The sequence below is a fragment of the Coptis chinensis genome, chromosome 7 (assembly GCF_015680905.1).
Source record: "Coptis chinensis isolate HL-2020 chromosome 7, ASM1568090v1, whole genome shotgun sequence".
Lineage (NCBI taxonomy): Eukaryota > Viridiplantae > Streptophyta > Magnoliopsida > Ranunculales > Ranunculaceae > Coptis > Coptis chinensis.
In genome coordinates this window covers 87,274,614-87,290,615 of record NC_141462.1, presented here as the reverse complement: position 1 = coordinate 87,290,615, position 16,002 = coordinate 87,274,614, and the positions used below count along the sequence as shown (strand labels likewise).

The window sequence follows — 16,002 nt, the reverse complement described above, 5'->3', positions numbered from 1 at the left end:
CAATCAAGTGTACAAACCTATTGATCATGAGACAAAGACCTTTTATACTCCAAAAAAAGAAGTAGTAAACAAATATGTACCAAGTTCTTATGGTTATAACTTATAAGTCAGTACCTTATTTTGGAAACAAAGTTAACTAGTATGCATAGGTAACAAGCAAAACTATACTTGGTGAAAAGCAATTTAAACAAGGACTCATATTAAATGAGTCAGATTTCCTATACTTGGTGAAAGTATGTGGGGTAAAAGCTCATACTAGCCAATTCTCTACAAATCAACAATGCCCATTTCAACCAAAATAAAGAATAAACTCCATTAAACAATAAACCTATAAGTAACAAAACCTTAAGTACATGTATGCCTCTTATAATGCACCCCTCTCACAGGAAACAAGCCTGCCCAAGCTCGATAGACATGTATGCTTATATAATATAAAATCTTCACACGCATACTAAGTAACCTACCAAAGCCATCAAACTTCAGCCCATTCAGCTACCAACACTAACTAGGAAGCAATTGTACTGAATTCATTCAAGAGATATAGCATGGACTCACTATATGTCCATTTATACTTCATAAAGTATATGGTCAAGAAAGGAGGAGCTCTCGCAAAATTAAACATTGATAACCCATAGCTCCTCCAATACAGAAGAAAAATTAGTAAACATATTGGTATATGTATATAAAATAATCAAGTCCATAGGCCATGTATACTAAGTCATATAGATAAAGTGTAATCAAAGCAAATGTTAAATAAATTAAATATATCGAAAATAAAGAATGGTCCGATCCTAAAGTCAGTTTGCTTCAATACCCCTTAGTCGATCTTATTAAGCCTCAAATCGAGAAGTCACTAACACAATACAATATTATCTACCTTGTGGAGTCTCAAGCCACTTTAAGAAACCCAAATTAGTAAGGCATTTTATGTGTGTGCATGTAAACTGGAAAAAAAAAATAAGCAGTACAAGCAAAAGTTTTAAAAATAATAATAATAATAATAATAATAAAAAAAAAAAAAAAACCCTGATTAAGGTAGAATGGATGCCTAGAATGGAGAGTGCCTTAGATGCTTAACTATGGGTATGTATATCTTGACATGCACATATGAACTTTTGCCAACTTGATGAAGGCATTAGAATTCAAAAGTAACAAAGTGATAGAACACACTTGACCATGGACACAAAGCACTTTCAGGTAAGAAAGCAACATAACCCCACTAAGATCCACTGTGAAAATAGATATTATATTACATACAAAGAAATTCATGGATACTTCTAGATACTCTTAAGCATCTTAACAAATAGAACACAAGAAAATTAAGCTAAACTGGAAGATCTATATTTCACAAATCAGTTGAGTTGCGATCAAAAGATCACAACATAAAATCTTCAACCGACCATTTCAATTTGTCAAACTAGTGATAAGAAGGGAAATAAGCTAATTAAGTAAGCGCAACATGACAAACCAAAGGATGAATAATAAACAAGACACATCATAATAGTTGTGATGCTATAGATTGAAACTAGGGCCACGAGGAATGGGTTTGAAAGATCAACACACTACCATCATTGTATTTTCACCTTTGTTAGCAAGAAAAAGTTTCTAAAGCCTTATGTCCAAATCATCACATCTGCTATTGCTAATGGATTGCTGCCTATGATGCACAGATATGGATACGGTTACAGATACGATGACACGGATACGGGGTACGATACGGGGTTTTGAAAATCTAGGATACGGGTACGACTATGTATATTTATTAATATTTAAAAATAATAATAATAGCAATTTAATATAAATCATTAAATCATATAAGAAAAGCATTGAAACATGCATTATTGGTAGCTAGATATTCAAAATAATGTAACTAACATGTATGCGTACCTGTATTTGGCTTTTTGAAGTATTCACATTGTAATGTTGTATTGGCCATTTGTCCATTTGACATTCTTTCGACTCTAGCAAACTATTCTAAATATACTTAAGAAGACAAAAAGACCTAACAAGAAACTTCAAACATTTCAAAATTTAGTTCATCATATATATTGGAATATGTAAAATAGTAATCCTTTGACAAAAAAATGAAGTACAATATATAGTTTGTTATCAACTATTATGCATATTACTTCATGAACAAAAACCAAAAAACTTACATGATCAAGACTATGAAAACACCAAAAATAGGAAGTTCTTACTCATTCTTCATCAGAATCATCAAGCTCCTCTACTTCCTTTCCTTTCCCACTAGAAGAAGCATCCGTTGAAGTTGAATTCGGTGCTTCATTTCTCATTCCATCACCACCATCAAAGCTCAATAACATCTCATCTTCATCGTCGAGTGTAAGACAATCTTTTCCAGGCTCTAAAATTATCTTCATCCTCCATTGCCACATCCCAATGCTTAGATGGTCGAACTCTATTATGTTAAGATTTCCAAATCAATACACAAATAACTTAAATAAAATTATTGTAAACAAACTAAGAAACAAACTTACGTGTATTCACTTTTCCTCCTTGATAGCAAACGAATATTAGTATGCACATACACTAAATCTTCCGCCCTTCCGCAATTAAACTTGTTGCGTTTGATATTGTGAATTTGCGAATACGTGCTCCAATTTCTTTCGCAACAAGAAGAAGAAGTCGGTTGACAAAGAAGCCGGTTAGCGAGTCCTTGCAAAGTCGGGGCATTGAAACCATGCACTCTCCACCATTCTCGCAGCTCATATGAATCTCTATCAGCCATAACATTTAGTTCGGAAAAATAACCAGATGAAGTGCAAAACTTGCCGAATTCAGAACTTGTATTCCTTAAAACATCATCCGAAAATAAACATGTGAAGTCGACTGTTCAGTTTTTTGCAACCTCCGCATCTTGGTTGAGAGCAACCCGTTTAACTCCATTATCTCTTCCTTCTAACCAAGCCAGAGTGTAATATTTTGGATTAAGTGAATGAGCCACACAATGAAGAGGTGTGAGGCTTTTGTTCCATCTATCAACTAATATTTCATGCAGCAACTTAAAAAAATCAGATTGCATTGTCAATACATCCTTCTTCTCATGTTTGAACACTCGAACTTTTACTTCTTCAATCGTAGTATCCCACATATCATACACCAAGTGCAATATTGGTTTGTCGGTGTCGGCCACTCTTAACATATTTACGATAGGCTCTGTGAAATCGATAATATAATCGATTAGTTCCCACCAACCATCATCCAATACATGTTCCCGAATTTGTTTTGCCTTTTCTTCATCGACCTTCTTCATATACTTCCAATCTTTGTCAAGAATCATATTTTGTAAAGCCTCTCTTACCTTTATCATGCGCTTGAACATCACAATTGAAGATGCGAATCGTGTTTCTGTGACCTTTAACAACTTCAAACGCAAATAGTTATTGAAGATGGAATTCGCCATGTGGTGATTGACGATGAAAGTATGAATGTCCTTGATGGATTGCTCAATCTCAGGTATCCACTTCAACTTGTTGTACCTTCTTGCATGTTTTCTTGTGCTTTTGGGTTGACAAATACTCTCAATGCTAAGTTCAAGCTATGCACTATGCATGGTGTCCAAAAGATGTTGGGATATTTGCTTTCAACAACCTTTCAATTTGCTTTACAAAAGCAAAGACTATCGATAATGATTTGGATGACTTTAGAGCTCAAATGATTCAATGACTTCAATAAATAGCTTAGACATATAATTTGTATCTTTACAAAACCCAGAAGCATAAACCGCCTTTAAGAACATTGCTCCAGAAGAAGAAACAACCATGAAATTAATTAAAGGCCTCCGCTGAATATCTGTCCACCCATTAGATACTATGGATACTCCAGCACTACTCCATGATTTCTTGAAGGTTTCCAACTGATTTTCGATGTTTGTTCTCTCTTCTAATAACAACGCATTTCGCAAACGATTATATGTTGGAGGTGTATATCCTTTTGGATGAGCTTCAGCTACTGATTTGACATAATCAATGAAATATGGATCTCTCGCAAATTTGAAGGGAAGTGCACCTGAATAAAACATACGGGCACATTTTTTGTGTAATGTTTCCCTCACATCTCCCTGAAACAGCTTTCCAATTGGCCCTTCCTCAAACTTCCTCTTCAATGACTCACTTACAGGGGGTAATGGAATGTTTAAGGGGCCCTGCTTTGCTTTTTCCTTAGCAAGTTTGGCTTCATCTTCTTCATTTTGTAACTCTTTTCTAAGAATATCATCTACTTTGCTACACTTTTTAGCCCCAATCCCTGAAACATGTAGCAAATGTGCTTTAACTCTTGAGTAGGAACCATTACCATCATACTGGCAAAAATTGCATGTCCACTTCTTGTTTCCTCTTGCTTTGGGTCCTGCCACTTCTTTAACAGTCACGTATCGCCATAAGGGAGTGTTCTTATCTTTATTAACTTCTTTATTTTTGGTGTAGTTGTTGTTTTGGTACTGTGTGAAGAATCCATTTCAAGTTCTTCAAGGTTAAGCAACAGCTTAAACTAGTAAGGGAGGGACGTTTGAACTTTGAGGAGTGTTTGGAATTTGGATGGTTTTACTGGTCTTGTTTCATGGACCCTTGGATCGTTGTGCAATGTGCATCCTATGGTATTTCTGAATTTTGAGAGAGTGGTTAGCATTATAGGCTATAGGCTATAGCCATCTCTTTGGAGTCTTTGGATTGTTGGTACTTGTATGCGTGTCTTAGCTGGTGTTGTGAGTGTCACATGGTGTTGTGGTGTGGTGTCCAAATTCTATTGGCTAGCACACTCTCAAGTCTTACTTATTTCTCCAAGAGTCCACGAGTCAACAGTGTCACACTCATTACTCCAAGACTCCAAGACTCCAAGTCTCCTAGAAATCCTTGCGTGCATGTGCATCAATATGTTAAATTGGACTTCCATCTCCAACACCAAGGGCCACTATCTTATCTTGTGAGAAACAATATAAGGTGTTTGATCATCAAATTTAGCTTGCTACCTTAAGAAAATGAGCTTAAATGTAATTAAATTTTTATTAAATGAGATGATTTTGTTTTTTTTTGTGTGTAATTGATCTATTAATTGACCAATTTTATGGTGAAACTTGTCGATTGAAGAATGGTGAGTCATTTTTTTTTTTGAAATATTTAGAGGGTTAAGGCAGACCCACACCGGTTACATCAAAAGACCCTAGCCTGAAGGCTTACATTGCCCGAATGCTCATCAACCCTGAAGGGAATCTAGCCTGAAGGCTCTTGCCGATGCGCCATTTTGAGTAGACCCAACCGCCTCCACTTTGTCCATGAAGAGTTGTTTTCGCTCATTGGTTCACCTATCATAGCAGCACCCTTGTCATTAGCCCGAAGACTCACCTGGCCCAAAGGCCCATCACATAATTACACAAGAAAGAAACCCCAACCAACCACCCTTGAGTCGTTTTTAAATGATGGTACAACATGTTCACAATAAGACTAACATATACACATTGCTAGTAGATTGACTAAACCATAAACCCTAAACCTTAAATGATTTTGAATGTTTCATATCTTATATACTTTTTTTCATATCGCACATACATTTTCTAGTTATTTTAAACAAATTATGTGACTTATTCTCGAAACTACATTCTTGATTTAGTATCAATTTTTGTTCGCTATAGTTTTCTACTTTTGGCATATCAATGTTCAAGTTTAGTGTTAGTACCAATTATAGTATTTTAAAACTTAGTATGCATACAAGATTTGAGAACACATAAGTACATAATGTTTATAGTTACCCTAACAACTTTCTCGAACATTCTTAATTTCTTATAAAAAAGTGTTCCAAGTTCCAACAAAAATCTAATGTGCCTAACAGGTTAACAATGACTCACAAATATTAGGGTCTAGGGTCTAAGGTTTAGGGTTTATATATGCAAATTGCTTATATCTTTTTAGTCGATCATTTTAAGCGCGTGGAAAAAATAGTGACAAGAATTTAAGTACATAATACATTTAGAAATGTCATAATTTTTATTTTCAATAGGGAGAGGGAACCTCTATTATAATAGAAGACCACATAATTTTTTTAGTATAGTTTGTAAAATACATTGAGTATTTGAGTACAAAATTTAATAATAATATATAGATATAGATTTAGTAAGGATGAATCTCTCAATCTAAATGAACATAGTAATTATATGAGGAATGTTAGTTGTCCTTTTATTATTAGAAATTTAGAATTCATTTAATTATAATGGATTAATGGATAATTACATTGATTCAAATGTCAAAAGCAATGAAAATTATTAATTGTGTGAAGTGTTTATATGTTTTTTAATAGTTTGATTGTATTGGTTGAGTAAAAATTCATATTATAGAATTGAATCCATTTTAATTTCATGAACAAAATGGGTACTAAAACAACCCAATGCATTATTATTAATTTTTTGTGGGAAGAAAACACATGACCAAATTTGCTATTATCATATTCAGTTTATTTTTCCTTTATAAAAAAAAGGGGGCTTTGAGCCTTTGACCCAATTAGCCTTTGGCCCTTTGTGAAGGAAGAAATATTTCCAGAGACAACAATTTTGTAATTATGCTATGAATTTTGGGCAATTTGGTGATAGCACATGTTAGGGCTTTTTGAATTTTGGTAAAGTCTCTTTGGTAAAACCGTAATTTTAAGCAAACCGTATAGAGGACACATTCACAAAATAGAAGTCTTTACTCCTTTAGTAGTCAATTGTTTAAATTGAGCTTGGACTACAAGATAACATCCCAAAAGTATCTCAAATTCTCAATTCTCAAAAACAGACGCATGCTCTCTCTCTCTCTCTCTCTCTCTCTCTCCACATTTGGTTATCCGAAAAAATCATAAACACAATTACAACACAAATACTGAAAAATTACAAATGATTGTCAAAGAAAATGTGAATGGGTATGAAATTAAATTGAAGGGGCATGCAATTTTTGAAGATTTATCAGAGGTTTTCCATGGAGGTTGTAGATCTCAAAGTAAAGGAGTTGTGATTAGTAAATAACAACAAATTAGGTACCAATTCCTCACTTCTCCTTCATTTTCTGTATCTTTCTTCTTTTGCATCTCTCATTCTTTGTTTGGATTTTATTTCCGAAAAATTTCCTTATATACACAAGTTTACTATTTTGTTGTACCCGAGCCGTATCCTGTATCCGTATCAGTATCGTACCCATGTCACAGGGGTATAAGGCTATAATTGCCGTATCCGTGCATCATAGATTGTTGCCATTCTAATAAAGATGTAATCCCTAGAATAGACCAGATTACATAAAGTTGTCATCCGTGAACGAAGTTACCGTTTAAAGCTCTTACAAACAGATTAAAAGTTGGAGGTATTTCATAGTGTTGAAAGTTAAAACATGATACTAGTACTACATTGCATATAGTCAGTGCTGAAACAAGGAAAGCTAGAGAAAATTATTTCAAGCTTCATGTATAACATATCCTGGGAGGCTTGCTCCTATTACATGTTGAAATAGTGATGCATAGGATACAATAGAAAATAACAACTCGAACAAACAGAAATTGTCCCAAAAAAATAATAATAAAAATAAAAGATTCAATTGGGTTACCCCTAAAGTGTTGGCTTAATACAAAAGTTAAGTCTGCAAGCCAAGCCAACTTTTAAGTCTAAACTAACCAACTCAACATGCTCATTTCAATTTACCACTAATGCACTAAATCTAAATAGCCACACTACTCCCATTAAACCAAAAGAAAAATCTCAATGTTTTATTCATATAATACTAAGATAGCTCCAAGAGAAAATACTTTACACCATGCTAATTAGTAAACAATAAGAATCTATTATCATAATAAGGAAAAATAAGTAAACAATCAAATAATCCCAGATATTTTCAGTTGAGCAAGTTAGAACTTCGTTCAGTTAAGTGAAATAAACTCAATCAACAAGAAAATTATAAACCTTAGAAAACGAAATAAAAAATTGTAAACCCAAAAACCAAAATTGCGAACTGCTATCCTACAAAATTGATCTTGGCCTATGATGCCCAGATACGACAATTATAGCCTTGTACCCGTATCACGATACGGATACGGGATACGGGTTGGGTACGGCAGAATAGTAAACTTGTGTATATAAGGAAATTTTTTCGGAAATAAAATCCAAACAAAGAATGAGAGATGCAAAAAAAAAAAAAAAAAAAAAAATGCAAAAAATGAAGGAGAAGTGAGGAATTGGTACCTAATTTGTTGTTATTTACTAATCACGGCTCCTTTACTTTGAGATCTACAACCTCCATGGAAAACCTCTGCTAAATCTTCAAAAATTGCATGCCCCTTCAATTTAATTTCATACCCATTCACATTTGCTTTGACAATCATTTGTAATTTTTTAGTAATTGTGTTGTAATTGTGTTTATGATTTTTTTGGATAACCAAATGTGAAGATAGTAGAGAGAGAGAGAGAGCAGAGAGGAGAGAGGGAGGGAGGGAGGGGATGCGTCTGTTTTTTAGAATTGAGAATTTGAGATACTTTTGGGATGTTATCTTGTAGTCCAAGCTCAATTTAAACAATTGACTACTAAAGGAGTAAAGACTTCTATTTTGTGAATGTGTCATCTCTACGGTTTGCTTAAAATTACGGTTTTACCAAAGAGACTTTACCAAAATTCAAAAAGCCCTAACATGTGCTATCACCAAATTGCCCAAAATTCATAGCATAATTACAAAATTGTTGCCTCTGGAAATATTTCTTCCTTCACAAAGGACCAAAGGCTAATTGGGTCAAAGGCTCAAAGCCCCCCCCTTTTTTTTATAAAGGAAAAATAAACTGAATATGATAATAGCAAATTTGGTCCTGTGTTTTCTTCCCACAAAAAATTAATAATAATGCATTGGGTTGTTTTAGTACCCATTTTGCTCATGAAATTAAAATGGCTTCAATTCTATAATATGAATTTTTACTCAACCAATAAAATCGAACTATTAAAAAACATATAAACACTTCACACGATTAATAATTTTCATTGCTTTTGATATTTGAATCAATGTAATTATCCATTAATCCATTATAATTAAATGAATTCTAAATTTCTAATAATAAAAGGGCAACTAACATTCCCCATATAATTACTATGTTTATTTAGATTGAGAGATTCATCCTTACTAAATCTATATCTATATATTATTATTAAATTTTGTACTCAAATACTCAATGTCTTTTCCAAACTAAACTAAAAAAATTATGTGGTCTTCTATTATAATGGGTTCTCTCTCCCTATTGAAAATAAAAATTATGGCATTTCTAAATGTATTAATGTATTTAAATTCTTGTCACTATTTTTTCCACGCGCTTAAAATGATCGACTAAAAAAATATAAGTAATTTGCAGATATAAACCCTAAACCTTAGACCCTAGACCCTAATATTTGTGAGTCATTGTTAACCTGTTAGGCACATTAGATTTTTGTTGGAACTTGGAACACTTTTTTATAAGAAATTAAGAATGTTCGAGAAAGTTGTTAGGGTAACTATAAACATTATGTACTTATGTGTTCTCAAATCTTGTATGCATACTAAGTTTTAAAATACAATAATTAGAACTAACACTAAACTTGAACATTGATATGCCAAAAGTAGAAAACTACAGCGAACAAAAATTGATACTAAATCAAGAATGTAGTATAAGTCACATAATTTGTTTAAAATAACTAGAAAATGTATATGCGATATGAAAAAAAAAATATAAGATATGAAACATTCAAAATCGTTTAAGGTTTAGGGTTTATGGTTTAGTTGATCTACTAGCAATGTGTATATGATAGTCTTATTGTGAACAGGTTGCACCATTATTTAAAAACGACTCAAGGGTTGGTTGAGATTTCTTTCTTGTGTAATTATGTGATAGGCCTTTGGGCCAGGTGAGTCTTCGGGCTAATGACAAAGGTGTTGCTATGATAGGTGAACCAAGGAGCGAAAACAACTCTTCATGGACAAAGTGGAGGCGGTTGGGTCTACTCAAAATGGCGCATCGGCGAGAGCCTTCAGGCTAGATTCCCTTCGGGGTTGATAAGCATTCGAGCAATGTAAGCTTTCGGGCTAGGGTCTTTTGATGTAACCGGTCTTTTGATTAACCCTCTAAATATTTCAAAAAAAAAAACGACTCAACATTCTTCTATCGATAAGTTTCACCACAAAATTGGTCAATTAATAGATCAATTACACACAAAAAAAAATAACAAAATCATCTCATTTAATAAAAATTTAATTACATTTAAGCTCATTTTCTTAAGGTAGCAAGCTAAATTTGATGATCAAACACCTTATATTGTTTCTCACAAGATAAGATAGTGGCCCTTGGTGTTGGAGATGGAAGTCCAATTTAACATATTGATGCACATGCACGCAAGGATTTCTAGGAGACTTGGAGTCTTGGAGTCTTGGAGTAATGAGTGTGACACTGTTGACTCATGGACTCTTGGAGAAATAAGTAAGACTTGAGAGTGTGCTAGCCAATAGAATTTGGACAGCACACCACAACACCATGTGACACTCACAACACCAGCTAAGACACGTACAAGTACCAACAATCCAGCACTCCAGTAGTATGGCTATAGCCTATAGCCTATACGCAACCACTCTCTCGTAAATTCAGAAATACCATACGATGCACATTGCACAACGATCCAAGGGTCCATGAAACAAGACCAGTAAAACCATCCAAATTCCAAACACTCCTCAAAGTTCAAACGTCCCTCCCTTACTAGTTTAAGTTGTTGCTTAACCTTGAAGAACTTGAAATGGATTCTTCACACAGTACCAAAACAACAACTACACCAAAAAACAAAGAAATTAATAAAGATAAGAACACTCCCTTATGGCGATACATGACTGTTAAAGAAGTGGCAGGACCCAAAGCAGGAGGAAACAAGAAGTGGACATGCAATTTTTGCCAGTATGATGGTAATGGTTCCTACTCAAGAGTTAAAGCACATTTGCTACATGTTTCAGGGACTGGGGCTAAAGGGTGTAGCAAAGTAGATGATATTCTTAGGAAAGAGTTACAAAATGAAGAAGATGAAGCCAAACTTGCTAAGGAAAAAGCAAAGCAGGGTCCCCTAAACATTCCATTACCCCCTTTAAGTGAGTCATTGAAGAGGAAGTTTGAGGAAGGGCCAATTGGAAAGCTGTTTCAGGGAGATGTGAGGGAAACATTACATAAAAAATGTGCCCGCATGTTTTATTCAGGTGCACTTCCGTTCAAATTTGTGAGAGATCCATATTTCATTGATTATGTCAAATCAGTAGCTGAAGCTCATCCAAAAGGATATGCACCTCCAACATATAATCGTTTGCGAAATGCGTTGTTATTAGAAGAGAGAACAAACATTGAAAATCAGTTGGAAACCTTCAAGAAATCATGGAGTAGTGCTGGAGTATCCATAATATCTGATGGGTGGACAGATATTCAGCGGAGGCCTTTAATTAATTTCATGGCTGTTTCTTCTTCTAGAGCAATGTTCTTAAAGGCGGTTGATGCTTCTGGGTTTTGTAAAGATACAGATTATATGTCTAAGCTATTTATTGAAGTCATTGAATCAGTTGGAGCTCGGAAGGTCGTCCAAGTCATTACTGATAGTGCTGCAGTTTGTAAAGCAGCTGGAGAGGTTGTTGAAAGCAAATATCCCGACATCTTTTGGACACCATGCGTAGTGCATAGCTTGAACTTAGCATTGAAGAGTATTTGTCAACCCAAAAGCATAAGAAAACATGTAAGAAGGTACAACAAGTTGAAGTGGATACCTGAGATTGAGCAATCCGTCAAGGACATTCATATTTTCATCGTCAATCACCACATGGCAAATTCCATCTTCAATAACTATTCGCGTTTGAAGTTGTTAAAGGTCGCAGAAACACGATTCACATATACAATTGTGATGTTCAAGCGCATGATAAAGGTAAGAGAGGCTTTACAAAATATGATTCTTGACAAAGATTGGAAGTATATGAAGAAGGCCGATGAAGAAAAGGCAAAACAGATTCGGGAACATGTATTGGATGATGGTTGGTGAGAACTTATCGATTTCACAGAGCCTATCGTAAATATGTTAAGAGTGGCTGACACCGACAAACCAATATTGCACTTGGTGTATGATATGTGGGATACTACGATTGAAGAAGTAAAAGTTTGAGTGTTCAAACATGAGAAGAAGGATGTACTGACAATGCAATCTGATTTTTTTAAGTTGCTGCATGAAATATTAGTTGACAGATGGAATAAAAGCCTCACACCTCTTCATTGTGTGGCTCATTCACTTAATCCAAAATATTACACTCCGGCTTGGTTAGAAGGAGGAAATAATGGAGTTAAACGGGTTGCTCCCAACCAAGATGCGGAGGTTGCAAAAAACCAAATAGTCGGCTTCACACGCTTATTTCCGGCTGATGTTTTAAGGGATACAAGTTCTTAATTCAACAAGTTTTGCACTTCATATGGTTAATTTTCCGAACTAAATGTTATGGCTGATAGAGATTCATGTGAGCCGCGATAATGGTGGAGAGTGCATGGTTTCAATGCCTCGACTTTGCAAGGACTCGCTAACCGACTTCTTTGTCAACCGACTTCTTCTTCTTGTTGCGAAAGAAATTGGAGCACGTATTCGCAAATTCACAATATCAAACGCAACAAGCTTAATTGCGGAAGGGCGGAAGATTTAGTGTATGTGCATACTAATATTCGTTTGCTATCAAGGAGGAAAAGTGAATACACGTAAGTTTGTTTCTTAGTTTGTTTACAATAATTTTATTTAAGTTATTTGTGTATTGATTTGGAAATCTTAACATATTAGTTACATTATTTTGAATATCTAGCTACCAATAATGCATGTTTCAATGCTTTTCTTATCTGATTTAATGATTTACATTAAATTGCTATTATTATTATTTTTAAATATTAATAAATTTATATAGCCGTACCCGTATCCTAGATTTTCAAAACCCCCATATCGTACCCCGTATCCGTATCGCCGTATCGGTAACCATACCCGTAGTTGTGCATCATAGATCTTGGCAACAGAAAATAACTTAAATTAATTTATGAGCTTGGCAACAAAACAACAAGAGTTCACATAGCAAACAAATAAGTTAAAGAACATAAAAATTGATTTTTTGACTGAGAAAACTAACCTAACTGAAAGCTTTCGTCTCATTAGCGAAATCCACTAACGAAGCAAAAGTCAAGAGCCAAAAAGAACTGATGAAATCCAACAAAGTTGGAGAATTAAAAGAGAGCACAAAATTGAAGAATTATACCGTTTATTATCAACTATGTAGTGTTGAATTGGATCGACTCGAAACCATACATTTGTAAATGCTAAGACTGTGAAATATGAATTCATGCGATCAACTCTTCTCTTCAAAGGTTGTGTCATATGTATAATTTAATTTTTATCCTTTTCATAAGTCTAGAGTCTAGACTAATCGAATCGGGAGAGAGAGAAATGTTACCTGATTGAGTAGAACCCTAAAACTAAAAAACATCTTCCCTTAGATTTTTTTGATACCCCATGATTAATCACCAGCCACACCATAAATCAAAAGAAATATCAAAAGGTGCTATTTGGAAAGGACTTTACTTAAGAATAACAAAAAAAAGTTTAATTTTTTTACCGTTGTTTTGATGAAACACTAAATGAATCCATGAAAAAGCCCCAATCATGACAAGCAATAGGATGAAGGGAGAATTGGAGCTAGGGCTGGTCATCAGGCTCGATGCTCGTGAGCAACTAGGTGCTCAGCTCGAGCTCGCTCATTTAAAAATATTTGTCAAATATGAGCGTGTTTTAAAGCTCAAGCTCGAAATCAAGTAGCTCACGAGCTACTCGAAACTACTTGTCTTTTAGATAATTTTGTTAAAACACAGGATAATTGTTATAATAGTGTGTTTAATTATAATAGCTTATCACATATTGATTGTAACAATAATGTGTTCACCTTATAATACTTGTTAGATAGAGGTTCATTGTTATTTTAGTGAATTGTAATCACACTCTTGTATATCGTAAGATTGTCTCTGCATGTTATTTTGATATTTAGTAAGTATTATATATCTATTTTTGCTCACTTGTATCTAGAATATGTTTGAATTCAAACTTATGCACAAAACAAATCAAATCAATATTGAAAACTTGTGATGGAGTTCGAACATATAGCTCTAAACCGTCAAGATCCAGACTCGAGAGCTACTCGGATACTTGATGAGCCAACTTGAGCTCGGCTCGAAAGAATTTGAACTCGACTCGAGATACACACGTGCTCGACTCGAACTCGCTAAAGCTTGACTCGACTCGCTAGATGACCAGCCCTAATTGGAGCCTTAGAATAAAGAAGGAGAAATCAATTGGTGGAAGGTATGATGCAGTAGGCCGTAGCTTATGGAAGTTGTTTTTCTAAAAAAAATATGAAAAATGAAACCCTACCAAAATTTCGCTTGATTTTTCCAAATTTTCGTTTTCCCACTCTGAGAACAAGGAGCGGGATTTCACTAAATTAGAGAACAACGGCTCGTGTTACAATACAATGGCTATGCACACTCATTTTACAATGACAGCCATTAACCGTCGTTTATGCCCGGCTGTAGGTGTCATTTTTAGACCAATTTGGTGTAGTGCATATCCGTTTAATATAAAGCCACTGGAGATCGCTGAATCCAGGTCCATCATAAATAACAATGCCCTGAATGGCATACCGGAGACCATAGTCAAACATATGCTCAACATGGTCGTCGCTTCCCTAAAGTGAACAGGTGGACAAGTACATATAGCAAAAATCAACTTAGGTAACCCTACACATGCACGTAAGAGCATCAGTTCACACTGTGGGTCTTTTAGCTATGCTAGAGTATTCAACAACTTAAGAGCTTGCGAACAAGACCAAAGATAAAAAAATGTGTCCATGCTGACTACTCCACCAAGTAATCTGACCCTAAGCTGCGGTCGAGATATACTAACAGAGAAAAGAGCAGGTTAGAGCGTCGTGGGTTCACTAATGGCAAAAAGATCTCTTTCTTGGTTTCATTAAGGACAAGCCCTAATGACAATCCAAAGTCTTTATGTTAATTTCAGGTCCCTATGCTTTATGTTAACTATAGAATAGTCCATATTTTTATGGTAATTATGGTCCTTATACTTTACGATAACTACATAACAGTTCATACACTTTGTCTAAATTAAAAATTAGTCCCTATATTTTATCTAAATTACAAAAAAATCTTTATGTTTTTCTACCTTTAATGTAAATGACGAAAGTGTCTTATACTGAAAATTACAAAATTGCCCCTATGCGTTGTGATATTACCACTAGACTTATACGTATTCTGTATCCCATTTTTCTCTCTTCTAACCGAAGTGAATAATTACTAATATTTTGGTTTTTGAGAAAACTGAAACAGTATTGAAATCAAAATGATCGAAATGTACTTTATCGTAATTAAATGAAAATACAATGTTTATCAACATTAATCCAGATCTAATTATCTGACCCTAGCTCCAAATTCACTCATCTTGGAGAATATATGATGAAATTGAAGAACAAATAGATTATACATAATGAAAATGAAGAATAGTTTGAAAAAAGATGATAAAATTGAAGGAGGTAGAGGGAAAATGGAAATTATCATTCATCATAAACTTCATCTTCGTAATCACCATCGATCAATTTCACCTTAACAACCATCATTGTTGCTACCTTAACAACTGTCATTGTTATGTTAAGAAACATTAACTATAAACTCTTAAACTTAAGTTGATGGACAATGATAAGATCTAAAATCTCACAATCAGGATGTGTTCCAATTGTTTTTAATACTTTGCAAATTTCGATACTGTTGTTGGAATTCCAATTGCATACTATTGTATAACCTATTAATAGGGCAACTCATAACTACTTTTCTGTTCGAATTGGATTGAGGAAGCGTAGCATGTGTTAGTTTCAAAGTTTTGAGTTCAGGAACCATACATATTGAACTAGGAA

General features: G+C 34.4%; 1 protein-coding gene, 1 long non-coding RNA gene and 1 pseudogene across 3 annotated transcripts; 1 reads left to right on the top strand and 2 right to left on the bottom strand.

The window, feature by feature from the left end:
- Positions 1 to 1,063: 1,063 nt before the first annotated feature.
- LOC147489670 (uncharacterized) lies at positions 1,064 to 3,591 on the bottom strand (annotated as a pseudogene). Its single transcript, XR_015202158.1, has 2 exons — positions 2,499 to 3,591; positions 1,064 to 2,419 (listed from the first exon to the last, which is right to left on the bottom strand). The product of XR_015202158.1 is annotated as an uncharacterized LOC147489670 (transcript).
- A 1,508-nt stretch (positions 3,592 to 5,099) lies between these two features.
- LOC147489669 (uncharacterized) lies at positions 5,100 to 8,461 on the bottom strand. The gene is made up of 2 exons (XR_015201395.1): positions 8,216 to 8,461; positions 5,100 to 5,320 (listed from the first exon to the last, which is right to left on the bottom strand). It is a non-coding gene; the product is annotated as an uncharacterized LOC147489669 (long non-coding RNA).
- A 2,398-nt stretch (positions 8,462 to 10,859) lies between these two features.
- LOC147489668 (uncharacterized) lies at positions 10,860 to 12,044 on the top strand. Its single transcript, XM_086574698.1, has one exon. It carries the CDS (start codon positions 10,860 to 10,862, stop codon positions 12,042 to 12,044), a length of 1,185 nt encoding a protein of 394 aa, XP_086430824.1.
- The last annotated feature ends 3,958 nt before the right edge of the window (positions 12,045 to 16,002 follow it).

What these genes read in the sequence shown, in the direction of transcription:
- LOC147489668 (XM_086574698.1), top strand. Translation starts at nt 10,860, where the DNA reads ATGACTGTTAAAGAAGTGGCAGGACCCAAAGCAGGAGGAAACAAGAAG.